This window comes from Choristoneura fumiferana, chromosome 12 (assembly GCF_025370935.1).
Source record: "Choristoneura fumiferana chromosome 12, NRCan_CFum_1, whole genome shotgun sequence".
Classification (NCBI taxonomy): Eukaryota; Metazoa; Arthropoda; class Insecta; order Lepidoptera; family Tortricidae; genus Choristoneura; species Choristoneura fumiferana.
This window is the reverse complement of record NC_133483.1, coordinates 7,459,155-7,473,852: the sequence shown is the minus strand read 5'-3', so window position 1 is coordinate 7,473,852 and position 14,698 is coordinate 7,459,155. Positions and strand designations below refer to the sequence as shown.

Below are 14,698 nucleotides of genomic sequence, written 5' to 3'. Positions count from 1 at the left end.
AATTCATTTATTAAGCAAAATAAATTGTATTTTAACTTTTAAAACTTTTTTCATCACACTTGCTTCGTAAACAGTATCGTAACATGCAGGCTACCTTGCTTGCAACCCTCCAAATAAAACCCTCGACCTTAATGTGCTTGTCATGAAACCCGTGGTCGGTAAATGAGTCATTGCGCGTACACATTTTCTTGTCATGAAGCCCAAGGACGGTAAATGAGTCAGTGCCCGTACTGATGGTGCTGCGCATGGTGCAGCAGCAGGACCACATGCACACGCGGCTCAGGCACATGCTGCGGAAGGGGGAGAGCATGCAGCGCTGCCAAGAGCGCAGTCTAAGGTATCGCCAATATTTGGAACAATTATATTTTTTCTTTTAGAAATAAAAAATTTACTCGCAAATGTGATGAAAAACATTGTATGTCGCACGGGCGGTACTAGAATTACGAACATCGACTCATTAAAGATTATTTCTAATAGACTCTCGTTCGTAATTCCTTATTTACCGCCTTAAGACACAATGTACTATTTAGTCGCTTTAGTCTAGGGTGTATGTTTCTCACATTAAAACTGCGCACAATTATTGTTCACGGCGAGGGTAGTGAAGACTTTATAGAATGTTGAAATATATGTATGAAACAATAGGTACAGTCTATAGGTATCTACTATATGTCGATGATACAGAGCAATAATTATGTAAAATTAATCACGGAATGTTCAACATTACGGATACTCGTACCAATAAAATTTTCATCGCATTGGCTTACTTTAAATTTTAATTTTATATCCGGACGTGCGAGCTACAGTTATTTTAATTCAGAATAACTCGTAATAATTAATTCTCTGCACGTATTGTTACCATTCGCACGTGTCTCAAAATAAAGTTGTGATAATTTCATTTTTCCCTAATTATTTCATATTCAACACAGCCCTTAACCAAAGGGAAAGGAATGATGTAACAAAGTGTCTGAGTTAAAAGCGTCAAGATCCTTTTTAATCCCCGACACAAAAAGGGAGGTGTTATAAGTTTGACCGCTATGTGTTTCTGTGTGTCTGTCTGTGGCACCGTAGCTCTGAAACGGATGGACCGATTTCAATACGGGGTTTTTATTTGAAAGCAGGTTTTCTATAAATGGTTCTTAGATATGTTTTATCAAAATCGGTTCAACCGTTTATGAGATATTGAACTTTGAAGTGACAAAGTCGGGGTTTTTTTTTTAGGGTTCAGCACCTTAAAAGGAAAAACAGAACCCTTATGATCACTTTGTTTTCCGTTTGTCTGTCTATCAAGACCTTCTCCTCAGGAACGCGTAAAAGTGAGCTGATCAAGCTGAAATTATTTTAAAATACTCCTGACTTGAGTATCTACACAATGAAGTAGTGAAAAAATACAACTTTTAAGTAACTATAATCAATAGATACAGCCATTAAAAAAGGTGTTCTTAAATTGCTGTAACCAAAAAAAAACTTACAGGATTGGTATAATTTAATATTAATATTATACTTCCGGTTGTCCTAGAAACTTGAAATTTGGTATGAAGGTAGCTTGTTGTTGTTGTTGTTTGTTGTTGTGCTGTAAGCAGCACAACCAATAAGCAAAACCTGAAAACATTATTTTTTTTTATTTCTATCTGCCAAGAGATACATCCTAAACATCTGAAATCACCCAACACTGCGTACATACCCACATTTTGCTTCAGAGGGACTCTGCTAACACCTCATATTGATACATACCTTCTTTGTATGATTCTTTCTTCTTCAGTGCGCCAGTCCGACTCGCGTTTAGGCGGTTATTAGCTTTTTTTCTTTGTAGTGCTATCATAATATACATACTCGTTCATACATTGAACACTTTAAAGTGGCTGCCAATTAATGTTCAAACGAAAAGGCCTTCTAACAGTACCTACGACAGACAGACAACGGAACCTTATTAACGGTCTCAGTAGCACCTTTTGGGTATAAAAAGAAAGAAGAAATTCAGAGTTAATGTGTTCTTGTACATAACTACAAATAAAGTGTCAATATTACAACTGAAGACCCTTACTGAACAAACTTGCTGGGCTCTAAGTATATAAATCAAGATCCCTTTGGGAAACACTAATATTTCTCCTGGAGAAAACAGTGTTAGCAACTCCATAATTTCTCTTCCTCGAGTCAACGACCTTAACCTTCCGGTATCATTAAACTAGCTATACTAAGCGAGATATCGAACCAACTTTGCCCTTTTAATGGAACCCATAAACCAGCTCTTGTAAATCGTGAACTGCCACTTGAAACTTTAGATTTTGCGATGAAATTGCAAATTAATTCGATTTTGTCCCACGTTACGGCTAACGTGGAGTGACAAGGCTTTCATACAAACCGAATTATAAAGATTGACCGCTCGACAAGTCCCATAAAATGGGACGAAACAACACAACACGTTTCATAACGACGAAACGTGAGAAACTGGGACATTTTAAAATCAATGCGTCTTGGAGACTTATGATTTTATTTGATAGATAGGGTACGGTAGGGTAGGGTAGAGTAGGGTAGTGTAGATAACTCATCATCATCATCATCATCATCAGCCTATGTTTGTCCACTGCTGGACATAGGCCTGGTCGAGTTTGCTCTAATTGCCACGCTGAGCAGGCGGGTTCGCAATATATTCACACCGGTATCGCTGCTGCCCGACACCGCTGGGACCGATATGTACTTGGTCGCAGAAGTCTCTTAGTCGCCTTTTACGACACCCGCGAGAAGAGTTGGGGGAGTGCTATTCTTAAGCCGTCACTCCACGGTAAATAGATACATAAGTGAATGTACAATTAATTTGTATTGTGTTTAGTTGAAATAACAATTAAGAGAAGTCTCTTCGTTCCATTCTCCATACAAACGTAGTCTCGGTCTCATTTGAAAACTAGGCAACAGAAATAGATGAAATTTTGTAAGTATGGACTAGACGTAATTATATATGCCTATGGTTTTTCAGATTTTCATATAAATGTGTAATATCAGAATTACATGAGCTCAGAAGTCGACAAAAAAAAGATGTCAACTTTGCACGAGAATTACAGACTAATAAAGCATTTTTACAAAAATCAAAAACCAGAGGCATAGAAAATATAATGAATAATATCTTGATTCTAAAATATCATTGATTTCTGTGAAATTGATACTTTTTGTATAATATGAGGACAACGAAACCCAAAATTCAACCGCCCAAATCTTACCCAAGCCTACAGCTACCTCGATACAAATTACGGACGTCGTTGCGGAAGGCATGGGGGGGACGGCTGCGAGCGCTTATGTCACGAGCGATAAAGACAGCAATATCCCAAACGAATACCTAACGCGGCCACGCGGCCGGCAGGGAATCTTCTCTTAATTATTTTTTAAAACTATCTATTTAGTTGCCTGTGACTCGTCTACACGGATTTCTTAATAAGCGCACTCGCATCAATTTTCCAGGACCAAATATCAAACCATTGCTTGAGAGCTCAAACTCACATCCGCATTAGGATTAGGATGAATTAGAAATGTTTCCAAGAAAGTACAAAACAAATTAGCGTCTTATCATAAACCAGTCGTGCAAAAATACTTTTAGGAAGGTAAAACGTTGGGCAATTTTAGGTACGTAATTTTGAATTTTCTTGCTTGATAAAGCCCGCCTACTCTCTTAGGTCTTGCTTAATTAGAATCTTGAGATAATGACACAATTTGAGTTTTGCTTGAATGCCTGCCAAAGCTAATTTCAGAACGCGTTCAGCCTTATTAAAATGTCTGAATAAAGTGGCAAATCAACCGTTTTATGTTGAACCAAGTCAGCAAGAAATTTAATATATCAATTATATTATTGTGAGCAAATATTAATTTTGTATGTAGAGTCGGCCAATGTGCCACTGAGTACTCGTATATCATAAAGGGAATAATGATAGTAACAAAGGAAGATAGCGCTTATCAGTGACAACATGAGGAAATAAATAAAATAAAAATGTGTCGTTGTGTTGCTTGTACAAAATACGCTGTAAATGTTTTATATACGGTGTCGTACCTCAAAAACTACCTTTTCAAAATTACGATCTATATCTATAAAACAGTACCATGACTGACTGACTGACAGACAACGCACAGCATAAACTACAGGTGCTAGAAACTTGAAATTTTGACATACATGTATCTCGAGTGTTGTAGAGGTGCACTAAGGAAGGATTTTTCGAAATTCCCATGGGATAGGGAAATATCTAAACTTTTTTCGTTTCTTTGTTTGTAGTCGAATCTGTGAAACTATTCAGCCAATTTTAAAAAATCTTTCACCGTTTGTAAGCTACTTACACTATCCTTGATTGACATAGGTTACTTTTTATCCGGGATTATGCAAAATTCCCTCGTGATAGAAATTAATTAATTTAATTACGGAGATGATTTAAAAAAATCTTACATATCGTGATATGACTATCTCCAAATGACAAAGGCTACTTTTTCTTCGGGAACATACAAAATTCCCGCGGGATAGAAATAAGTGAATTCAACTTCGGGTCTGATTTTAAAAGTTCTTTCACCAAAAGTAAGCTACAGTATTCCTGATTGATATATGATACTTTTTCCGGGAAAATGAAAAATTCCCGCAGGATATAAATAAGTAAATTCAAATTTGGCACTGCTTTCATTATTTCTTTCATATGATATAATATAACTGTCCTTGATTGGCATACTTTCTTTTTTGTTTTCGGAAAATCCAAAATTCCCATGGGATAGAAAAAACTGAATTCAACTTCAGAGCTGATTTTAAAATTATTCCACCATTAATATAAAGCTACACTATGGCTGATTGGTATAGATTACTCTTCTTTGGGAAAATGCAAAATTCCTACGTTATAGCACATAATAGTTTTGTTATTTTGTTGTAGGTAGGTCAATTGAATTTAAGAAAAAAAAAACTGTTACATCACATTCCATTAAAAAAACCAAAATTTGTATTACTTGTGTTGTCTACGCGCACGAGGTCGCGGGTTAAAACTAGTCTTTACATAAATTTCTATTTAAATTTGTTTCGTTGTTATATATTTTTCTCCTACCTATACGTCCCACTGCCGAAAGCCTATCCTGTTAGAATTAGACATTTGCACTGTTGCTGTTTAATTTCCTCACAATTGGAGTGAACTGCTTAGTGTATAACTAATTCGTAAAACCTATTTTACCCTCGACTTGACTATCAACCCAGCCTGCAGTTCGAGCAAAATGGCGCGTTTTATGGACTTTTTTGCACAATCTACTATTTTATGTAGTTAAATTTTAAGCAAACACTCGGGCAAACAGGACCTGAAACATTTTTAGCGTTAGTGAGGACCAAAATGTTTTTGCTTATAATTTCACCTCACGTAAAAGAAATGGGGCCCCCAGTTACAGCTTAGGGTCAGATTAGTTACAATTCTTGAAGTAGAATAAAACCTTTCGCAGGGGAAGAAACTGAATTGCGTACGAAGGTTGAACCTTTTCGCTTCAAATGTTGTGTTGACTTGACATTCCTTACATCGGCCAAAGAAATTATCGTGCTATTTATTGCGATAAAGTTCCACCTGGTACGCGATTCAGTTGCCACGACTATGCAGTGAGCTACAAATGTCTATGAATATAATCCAAATTTTCATCGTTTTGACAGGTCTACACACCCATAGAAGCTAATGCAAGTTTCTATGGGCGTGTATATGAAAACCAGGGTCGGTATTTCCATGTCATTATTATTCGGCCCGGTAAAGAGTGTCACCTGTCAAAACGATCGAGTCAAAGACAGATAAATTCTTTTTTCATGTTTTTTATTCTGGACTATGGAACAACCCGTAACCGACCGGACTGTCGTAATTTGGCGGTAAAGAAAACTCTTTCATTTTTAGGGTTTCGTAGCCGAAATGGCAAAAACGGAACGCTTATAGTTTTGCCATGTCTGTCTGTCTGTCTGTCCGTCCGCGGCTTTGCTCATGGACTATCAATGCTAGAAAGCTGTAATTTTGCACGAATATATATGTAAACAAATGTATGCTGACAAAATGATACAATAAAAAATACAAAAAAAAAATTTTTTACTGTAGGTACCTACGACATAAAGTGAAGGAGTTTTTTTTTTCTCATCCAACCTTGTAGTGTGGGGTATTGTTAGATAGGTCTTTTAAAACCATTAGGGGGTTGCTAAAACGGTTTTTCGATTCATGGATTCGTTTGCAAAATATTTAACATTAAAGTGCCAAATTTCATTAAAATCGAGTGGAAAAATTTGAAAAAAAAATCAGTATGGTAGTAAGAAAATCAAATTTACAAGGAAAACTATAACGGTTAAGTTTTCTTGAGAATTATTAGTAGTTTAAGAGTAAAATAGCAGCCTAAAGTATAAAATATACCTAAACTTGGAATATTCCGTACAAAATACGAAATCCCTAGAAAAATATTACTTAATTTTTTTGTAATGGCTACGGAACCCTATTTCTGGCGTGTCCGACACTTCATCATCATCCCAGCCTATATACGTCCCACTGCTGGGCACAGGCCTCCTCTCAGATCAAGAGGGCTTGGGCCATAGTTCCCACGCGGGCCCAGTGCGGATTGGGAACTTCGCACGCACCATTGAATCGCGTCGCAGGTTTGTGCAGGTTTTCTCACGATGTTTTCCTTCACCGCAAAGCTCGTGGTAAATTTCAAATGTAAAGTCCGACACTTGGCCGGTTTTTTTTATTAATTGATGCTACTTAAAAATCTGATATTTTTTCTGTTAATTAGAAAGGTTATTACTATCGATATAAAAAGTTTCAAACGTTTCTAAATTTTTCAGACATTCACCATTAATCCGTGACTATGGAACCTTTTCATACAAAATATTTATCATCCCAGTATGTTACATCAAACCGCCGGGCACCCTCTTTCTGAGGCTTCAAATAGTCATGGTGGTTCGATGGAATACCTGCCACAGACAGATAGACAGACGGAGTAAAAAGTTACCCTATAATGGCTTTATTTTTGTCATAACTTAGTTAAATGTTTATTGACTGTTAAGAACAATAAAATAGATAATAAGCATTAAATTTAAAATCAAAAGTATCCTTGACTATAATAACTTACATAAAATATAACAAATTAATGTATCTTTACTTGTGCTATATTATCACTGTGTTTTAGGCTGGTTTATGAATTACGGCAAGAAATAAAAAACACACATCAGTTGTGCACAGGCGATGGAACGGAAGAGAGTTTATTAGTTTTTTTTTTACAATTGAAGTGTCACAGATACAATATATAACATACTCCCGCCTCTTACAAACAACAACAAATTCACGTTACACTGTAATAGAATTAAATTGAAATTTCACACAATTATTAAATAATTTATAATATGATATGAGATCAAGGGAAGTCAATAATTAGATAGGTAGTCAATTACATTGTGAACAGGCTTTTGGAAACAAATTCAAGCTCAGCTACTGGAACACTAAATCAGTGTCCATAATTTTATCTCAACATAATCAGCAGGTGACTGAGGTCAATGACCCATAACCGATCATGAATTTGACAATGACTATACTAAACATAAACATAAAAATACAGGTCAAAATTTCAAGAAGTTACACATATGTGCATATGTATGTGCACTACTTATATAATTAAGAGATCAAAAAAAAATTACACAAAAAATTATATGGCAATAATTTTCAACTTATTGCAGCTTAAATATAGCTACTTATGAAACTACATATTATTAGGACAGAATGACGGTTCTGTTCCCTTGGCATCATAAGTGATATACACCAGCAATATGCATCTAGGCCTGCGGTAACAGAACTATCGTTTTGTTTATACAATAATAGTACCTACATAATAATATTATGCGATAACAACACAAATATTTGAACATTTCTAGTCAGAACATTGGGATAGACACGTTTATTAGATGGGAAGCGGTACAATTTTAGTGATGGGTCTGACATAAACACTATCTTTAATTTTAATTGATACAGCTCTTACATTGCTGTCTTTCCCGTGGAACAGCTGAGTTACTCTTCCCATTGGCCAAGATAATGGCGGTGCTTTATCCTCTTTTAAGAGCACAAGGCTATTTAAGTTAATATTTGGCTTACTGGAGTGCCATTTATATCTCATTTGCAGAGAATTAAGATAGTCAGTTCTCCATCTCTTCCAGAAGTTTTGTTTTAGTTTAGTTATCAGTTGATATATTTTAAGTCTATTATCTGGAATGTTTGATACATCAACCTCTGGAAAGGATGTTAAACGATCACCAATGATGAAGTGAGCAGGTGTCAAGCACTGCTCATCAGAAGCATCTTCACTTAAAGGGGAAATGGGACGGCTATTTAGTATGGCCTCTATTTCTATCAGCAAAGTATTAAAGTGCTCATATGAAAGTACATGGTTACCTAGGACGCGTTTCAGGTGATGTTTTAAATTTTTCACTCCTGACTCCCACGCCCCCCCCAATGTGCTGATGCAGGTGGTATAAATTGCCATTCAAAACCTTCTATACTGGCAAAGTCAGACAAAACTTGTTTATTGTTTTGAAACAGATTGTAAACAGCTTTCAACTCATTGCTTGCCCCTATAAAATTTGAACCGTGGTCACTAAACATTTGTAAACATTTACCACGACGAGAAATAAATCTTTTTAAAGCATTAATGAATTCTTTTGACGACAAGTCGCTGACTAGTTGGAGGTCGATCGCTTTGGTCGACATGCAAATAAATATGCAGACATACCCTTTGTGAATCATTGGCTTCCTGCTGCGCCATTCTTTTACCTCTAGGGGCCCAGCAAAATCTACGCCGCTCAGCAGGAACGGTCTGGCCGGCGTCACCCGGTACTTTGGCAGGTCGGCCATTATTTGTGTCAGCGGTTGTCCTTGAAATCTGAAACATTTCATGCAGTTAAATATTAGCTTGCGCAGTCTGTTTCGCGCATTTAGCGGCCAGAACCGTGATCTCAAATTGGACAACGTAGTCTCGATACCAGCATGGAGCAGACGTTCATGTTCCTGCAATATAATTAAATCAGTAACGTGATGTTTCGATGGCAACAGTAAGGGATACTTGTGATCCCGGTGAAGAGCCGCGTGCTTCAACCTACCACCGACACGTAAACAGTCATTTTCATCCTTGAAAATGTTAAGATATTTAATTTGGTTGACAGTGAACTTGCAGTCATTTCTGTCAACATCAGAGGTCAATATTTGGAATTCTTTGCTGAATTCTTCCTTCTGGACCAGCAAAACGATTTTATTAGTAGCCTCTTTCAATTCCTTTATGGATATGGGGCCCTTTAATTTATTGCTAGGGTGCCTGGAATTATGCACAAATCTATAAACATACGCAAAGGTGCGAAGTAGGCGCCACCATTTTGAAAATCTTTGGAATACCGTGGACATGTACGACTCAGGTGCCTCATGCGACGCCAGCGCGACTTGCTTTGCTTCCTCAACGACTGCAGAACACAACTGGGGCGGTACTTGCCACTGCTCTCTATCAAATGTCAGCCAAGATGGACCCTGAAACCACAAATTATTTTTAATAAAATCTTGGGGCATTTGACCTCTGGACACCGCATCTGCAGGGTTTTCAACAGTGTTAACGTAACTCCAGTTCAGGTGTATTGTCAATTCCTGTATTTGAGCGACCCTATTAGCGACAAATACCTGCCATCGTGATGGATCTGCCCTGATCCAGGACAATGTTATCATGGCATCAGACCAGCAATAAACGTCACCTAAATCGACCTTTAAAATCTGAGCAATATTATTGATAAGGCGGGCAAGCATGTGAGCCGCACATAGCTCAAGCCTGGCAAGAGTCACAGTCTTTATGGGGCCACGCGCGATTTCGCGCATATGAAGTGGACTGTATATTGGTTGTTAGGTAAACGACATCGCGTGTAGACCACACATCCCAGAGCCTTGGTAGAAGCATCCGAGAACCCATGGAGCTCCAACTTACAGCGTTCTGGATGGACCATAAGTCTGGGGACTGAAACAGAGTTTAAATTTGGCAATTTCTCACAAAATGCTTGCCACAAACAATAAATATCATTGGGGATATCATCATCCCAATCAATTTTGGCTTTCCACGTCAATTGCATTATTATTTTTGCAAAGACAGTGACAGGGGCTACAAAGCCTTGAGGATCAAAAATTTTAGCTATTTCGGTAAGTACATGCCTCTTAGTTTTCTTGGCATTAAAAATCCATCAGGACAAGACACAGACAACCTATCACTTGAAGGATCCCATTTTAAGCCCAATGTTTTCACAGCTGCATCCTCATTGGCATCAAATTTGAAAGTGCACTTGGTGCGCTTCTCCTTTGGAATATTATTTAATACAATTTGATTATTGGAGTACCATTTGTGAAGTTCGAACTGGCCTTTACCTAGCAGGCATTGCAATTCGGACATAGTTTGAACAGCTTTGTCAATACTATCAGATCCTGCCAAGATGTCGTCACAGTAGGTATTCTCCAATACGACCTTAGAAGCCAAAGGAAAATTTTTACCTTCATCCTCTACCAGCTGGAGCAGCGTCCTGGTCGCGAGGTAGCTGGCAGGCGCAGTGCCGTAAGTCGCGGTGCTCAACTGCAGGCACTTCAACTCTCCACCAGGGTCGCGCCATAGAATACGCTGTAGCGATTGAAACTTTTTAATATTTACTTGGCGATACATTTTTGTCATGTCACAAATAAATGCGTATTTATTCAGACGAAATTTCAACAAAATTTCAAATAGATTTGCCTGGACAACAGGACCGACATACAAAACGTCATTGAGGCTAACTCCTGAATTTGATCGCGCTGAGGCATTGAAAACTACCCTTAATGACGTCGTAATAGCGTCCTCCCTTATCACTGGCAGATGTGGCATGTAAAACTCAGGTTGAGACTCGTCAGGAAAATCAGTTACCCAATGGGCGTGGCCCAACTGCACAAACTCGTGAATAAAGTCAGAATATTTTTTATATAGCTCAGGATTATTCTGGAGCTTTTTTTCCAAACTAAAAAGACAACGCAAAGCCATATTAAAAGAATTACCTAATTTAGGCAGCATCTCCTCTTTGACCGGCAAGTCGACTTCATACCTGCCCGTGGAGTCGCGCGAAACGGACTGCACGTACAGCTGCTCGCAGGCGGCATCGGCGCTCGACATGATGTGCTGCGCAGGCAGCTCCTCCATTGTCCAGAACTTTGTCAAGTCATCCTGTAAAAATTTGCACACAGAATTGTCTGGCATTTTAATTAACTGATTCCTGGTCAGAACCAGATTTCCACAGAAAATCCAACCAAAAGTTGTATTTAATAACCCAGGAATATTTGGACCCAAGTTTAACTGACCATCTTGCATACACAACCGGAAGTCATTAATGCCTAAAATTGCATCTACTTTTCTAGATACATTGAAATCAGGATCGGCTAAATTGACAGAACCCGGCCACTTCATTAAATTCTTTGGAAAGTTGGTAGTTGGCAAAGACTCAGTAATTGTTTTTAGCACACAAAAATCACTATTGAATTTGTGCTTAAAATCTCTGGTAGAGATATGTAAATTAATTTTTGCATTGACAGGAGTTGCATTACCACCTACACCAGAGACAGAAAACTTGACAGGAGTCTTTTTGCAAGCTAATTTGGCAACAAAATCCTCTGTAATGTAGTTCTTTTGACTACCACTGTCTAATAATATTCGACAAAAATGGATCTCACCAGAATCATCGATGACATAACACAAGGCTGTTGGAAGGAGAGATATTTCACATTTTTCTTCCACAGCAGTGTTGTGTAAGTTAAGAGTCGGCTGCGGCACAACTAACGAGTCTGCCAAACATGAACTCTCTATGGCCGGTGTTGACAAGATCACTCCATCTGCCAATGGCTCGGCTTCATTTTTGGAACTGGAAACAATCAAATTATTTGGAGAGACGGGCACAGATTTTGGATGTAGCAGGGTGTGATGTTTCTGCTGACATGATCTACACACAAAGGTTTGTTTACAATCTGACACAGAGTGACCAGCGGACAAACAAAGAGAGCACAACTTAAACTTGTCTGTAAATTTTATCCTATCATCAACTGTCAGTTTTAAAAACTTGTAACACCTATTGATGTAATGCTGGCCATTACAAAATCCACACAGCTTACCTGATTTATTCTGTTTACCATTGCTCTCCTTATTTGTGATCACATTTGACACGGACCGATGACTGCTAGAGGTTGGCTTGGCGGACTCAGATGAAATCATCTCCAATGCTTGGCATCTCTGCTGAATATGCTTGATAAAATCATTTATGCTAGGGAAATCCTTGGACTTTCGACTCAGTTCAAAGTCTCTTAATGAACTAAAGTCCAACTTTGAGCATAAAACATGAATGAGAAGCATGTCAGCTAGTTCGGGCACCTGTAAAGCTAGCAATGAGTTAAAATGCTGCTGAAAATCGTTCATCAAGTTTCTCAAGTCGTAATTGCGGTTTATTTTACCCAAATTTAACAGTGAGTGAATGTGATGGATGGCAATCAAAACTTTGTTATCATATCGTTCCATCAGCGCATCCCATGCTTTACTGTAATTAGCAGCAGAGTGGTCAATTGTTGAGACCAATGCGGCCGCTTCCCCTTTAAGCAAGATTTCAAGTAATAAAACTTACTAACATCATTTAGGTCATTATTGCTATGAACCAAGCTGCTAAACAAGTCTTTAAAGTTAAGCCACTCGTTATAGTTTCCGCCAAAGGTAGGAAGTGAAATTTTAGGAAGAAGACCGGCGCCTGAAGAAGGCTTAGAAGTTCCATGCATTGACTGAGTATTCGTACTCGCGTCCGGCGCGCACGCGGTCGCCTGCCGCCGCTGCAGCGCCAAAAGCAGCTCGGTGCACCTGGTTTCTAGCTGAAGGCCCGCTTCCTGCTCGGCGGGGTCCAACGATTCAATACTCATGTTGACATCTTCAATCTTGGCCAAAATTTCACGTAACCGCTCGTTGTGAAACGGGAGCTCGTCGATGGGCGCTTTGTTTACCAAATTCGATATGTGCGTAACACGCCCTTTTAAAAATCGCCTTTTGTTTATAAGCGGTTGTAGTTCGCAGGTTGTAGACTTCAAAGATGCCTCTTCTTGATCTGACGCCATTTTGATGCCACGTTTTATAACTCGGGCGCCGGCGCCGACAAATGCACGTTGATTCAATCTGGCTCAATCCGCCCTCGCAGCACAACAAGGACAATGCGTTGACGATAAATATCTTGCAGAATACTTATTCCGGTATTTAAGGACCAATGTTTTAGGCTGGTTTATGAATTACGGCAAGAAATAAAAAACACACATCAGTTGTGCACAGGCGATGGAACGGAAGAGAGTTTATTAGTTTTTTTTTTACAATTGAAGTGTCACAGATACAATATATAACACACTGCTCCTTGCCAAATTTAAAGTAGCTTGTAAATTTCAACCATTTAAACAGCAAAATGGTCCTATTAGGATTTAGTTTTTTTCCTTTTAAAATACGGAACTCAAAACATAGAGTTTCCAACAAAACAAAGCTCGAAACTTCTTTCAGAGCTGTTCGACCGTTACTTCTGTTTCAACAGATCCGCAGAATATCGACGCACACGTTTGTGGATACGGGCTCTTTTTTCGAGTGTATCCGATAAAATTCCGAACAAATATGGCTACCGGGCACAAACAGCTAAGTTGGGAAACTTTACATCACCCCATATTGACGTACGAGGGTTGACATGCCACGACAAATTTCATTAATACCATGGATTTCGGTTATGTGGGCCGAAGTTGAGAGCTTTCGGCACACGGCCGCGCCGCTCCAAGCTTTCAGGGAAAGCCAAATTTAAAGGGCTCTTACGTTAACTTCAAAGCTCGTGGGCTAGCTTCTTAGACGAATACCAACTACGTACTTCCGGTAAGACATGCGTAGTTTATTTTTCGAATTGGATTTTATGTCGTAAATTGCCTACATAATATATAAATCATCATCCCAGCCTATATACGTCCCACTGCTGGGCACAGGCCTCCTCTCAGAACAAGAGGGCTTGGGCCATAGTTCCCACGCGGCCCAGTGCGGATTGGGAACTTCTCACGCACCATTGAATTGCTTCGCAGGTTTTTGCAGGTTTCCTCACGATGTTTTCCTTCACCGCAAAGCTCGTGGTAAATTTCAAATGTAATTCCGCTCATGAATTTCGAAAAACTCAGAGGTGCGAGCCGGGGTTTGAACCCACGACCCTCTGCTTGAGAGGCGATAGGCCAAACCACTAGGCCACCACGGCTTCTTCCACGGCTTCGGCTAGAATATATAAATGTCATAAGGCAAATAAATGTTAACGTACGAGTGCTCGTCACTGTCCCAATAGTTGGCATCTTTAATCTTATAATATCATTAGCAATAGAGATGAAAGCAGGGTGTCGTCTATTGGACATTAGCGTGTCGAGAACTCGGACGTTTACCTCATATTGAGATGATAATCAGCGTAGTGACAGTAATAGGGTTCCTTTTTAACCCCCGACGCAAAAAGAGGGGTGTTATAAGTTTGACCGCTATGTATATCTGTGTGTCTGTCAGTCTGTGGCACCGTAGCTCTTAAACGGGTGGACCAATTTGAATGCAGTTTTTTATTTGAAAGCAGGTTTTCTAGCGATGGGTTTTAGACATGTTTTATCAAAATCGATTCAGCCGTTTT

At 38.8% G+C, this 14,698-nt stretch overlaps 2 protein-coding genes across 7 annotated transcripts in view; one reads left to right on the top strand and one right to left on the bottom strand.

Annotated features, from left to right (window-relative positions):
* LOC141433207 (kelch-like ECH-associated protein 1B) overlaps positions 1 to 14,698 on the top strand; it is an 86,461-nt gene that overhangs the window by 32,535 nt on the left and 39,228 nt on the right. The window lies entirely within an intron of this gene.
* LOC141433765 (uncharacterized) lies at positions 7,310 to 12,475 on the bottom strand. 6 transcript variants are annotated; one of them, XM_074095867.1, is made up of 5 exons: positions 12,156 to 12,475; positions 11,721 to 11,908; positions 11,052 to 11,217; positions 10,521 to 10,644; positions 7,310 to 9,521 (listed from the first exon to the last, which is right to left on the bottom strand). In XM_074095867.1, the coding sequence occupies exons 4-5, from the start codon at positions 10,524 to 10,526 to the stop codon at positions 8,433 to 8,435; spliced, it is 1,095 nt and encodes a 364-aa protein (XP_073951968.1). In that variant the 5' UTR covers positions 10,527 to 10,644; positions 11,052 to 11,217; positions 11,721 to 11,908; positions 12,156 to 12,475; the 3' UTR covers positions 7,310 to 8,432. The 6 variants fall into 4 exon arrangements, with proteins under 6 accessions (XP_073951968.1, XP_073951972.1, XP_073951967.1 ...); XM_074095866.1 differs by having other exon boundaries at positions 11,052 to 11,908; XM_074095870.1 differs by having other exon boundaries at positions 7,310 to 8,886; positions 11,052 to 11,908.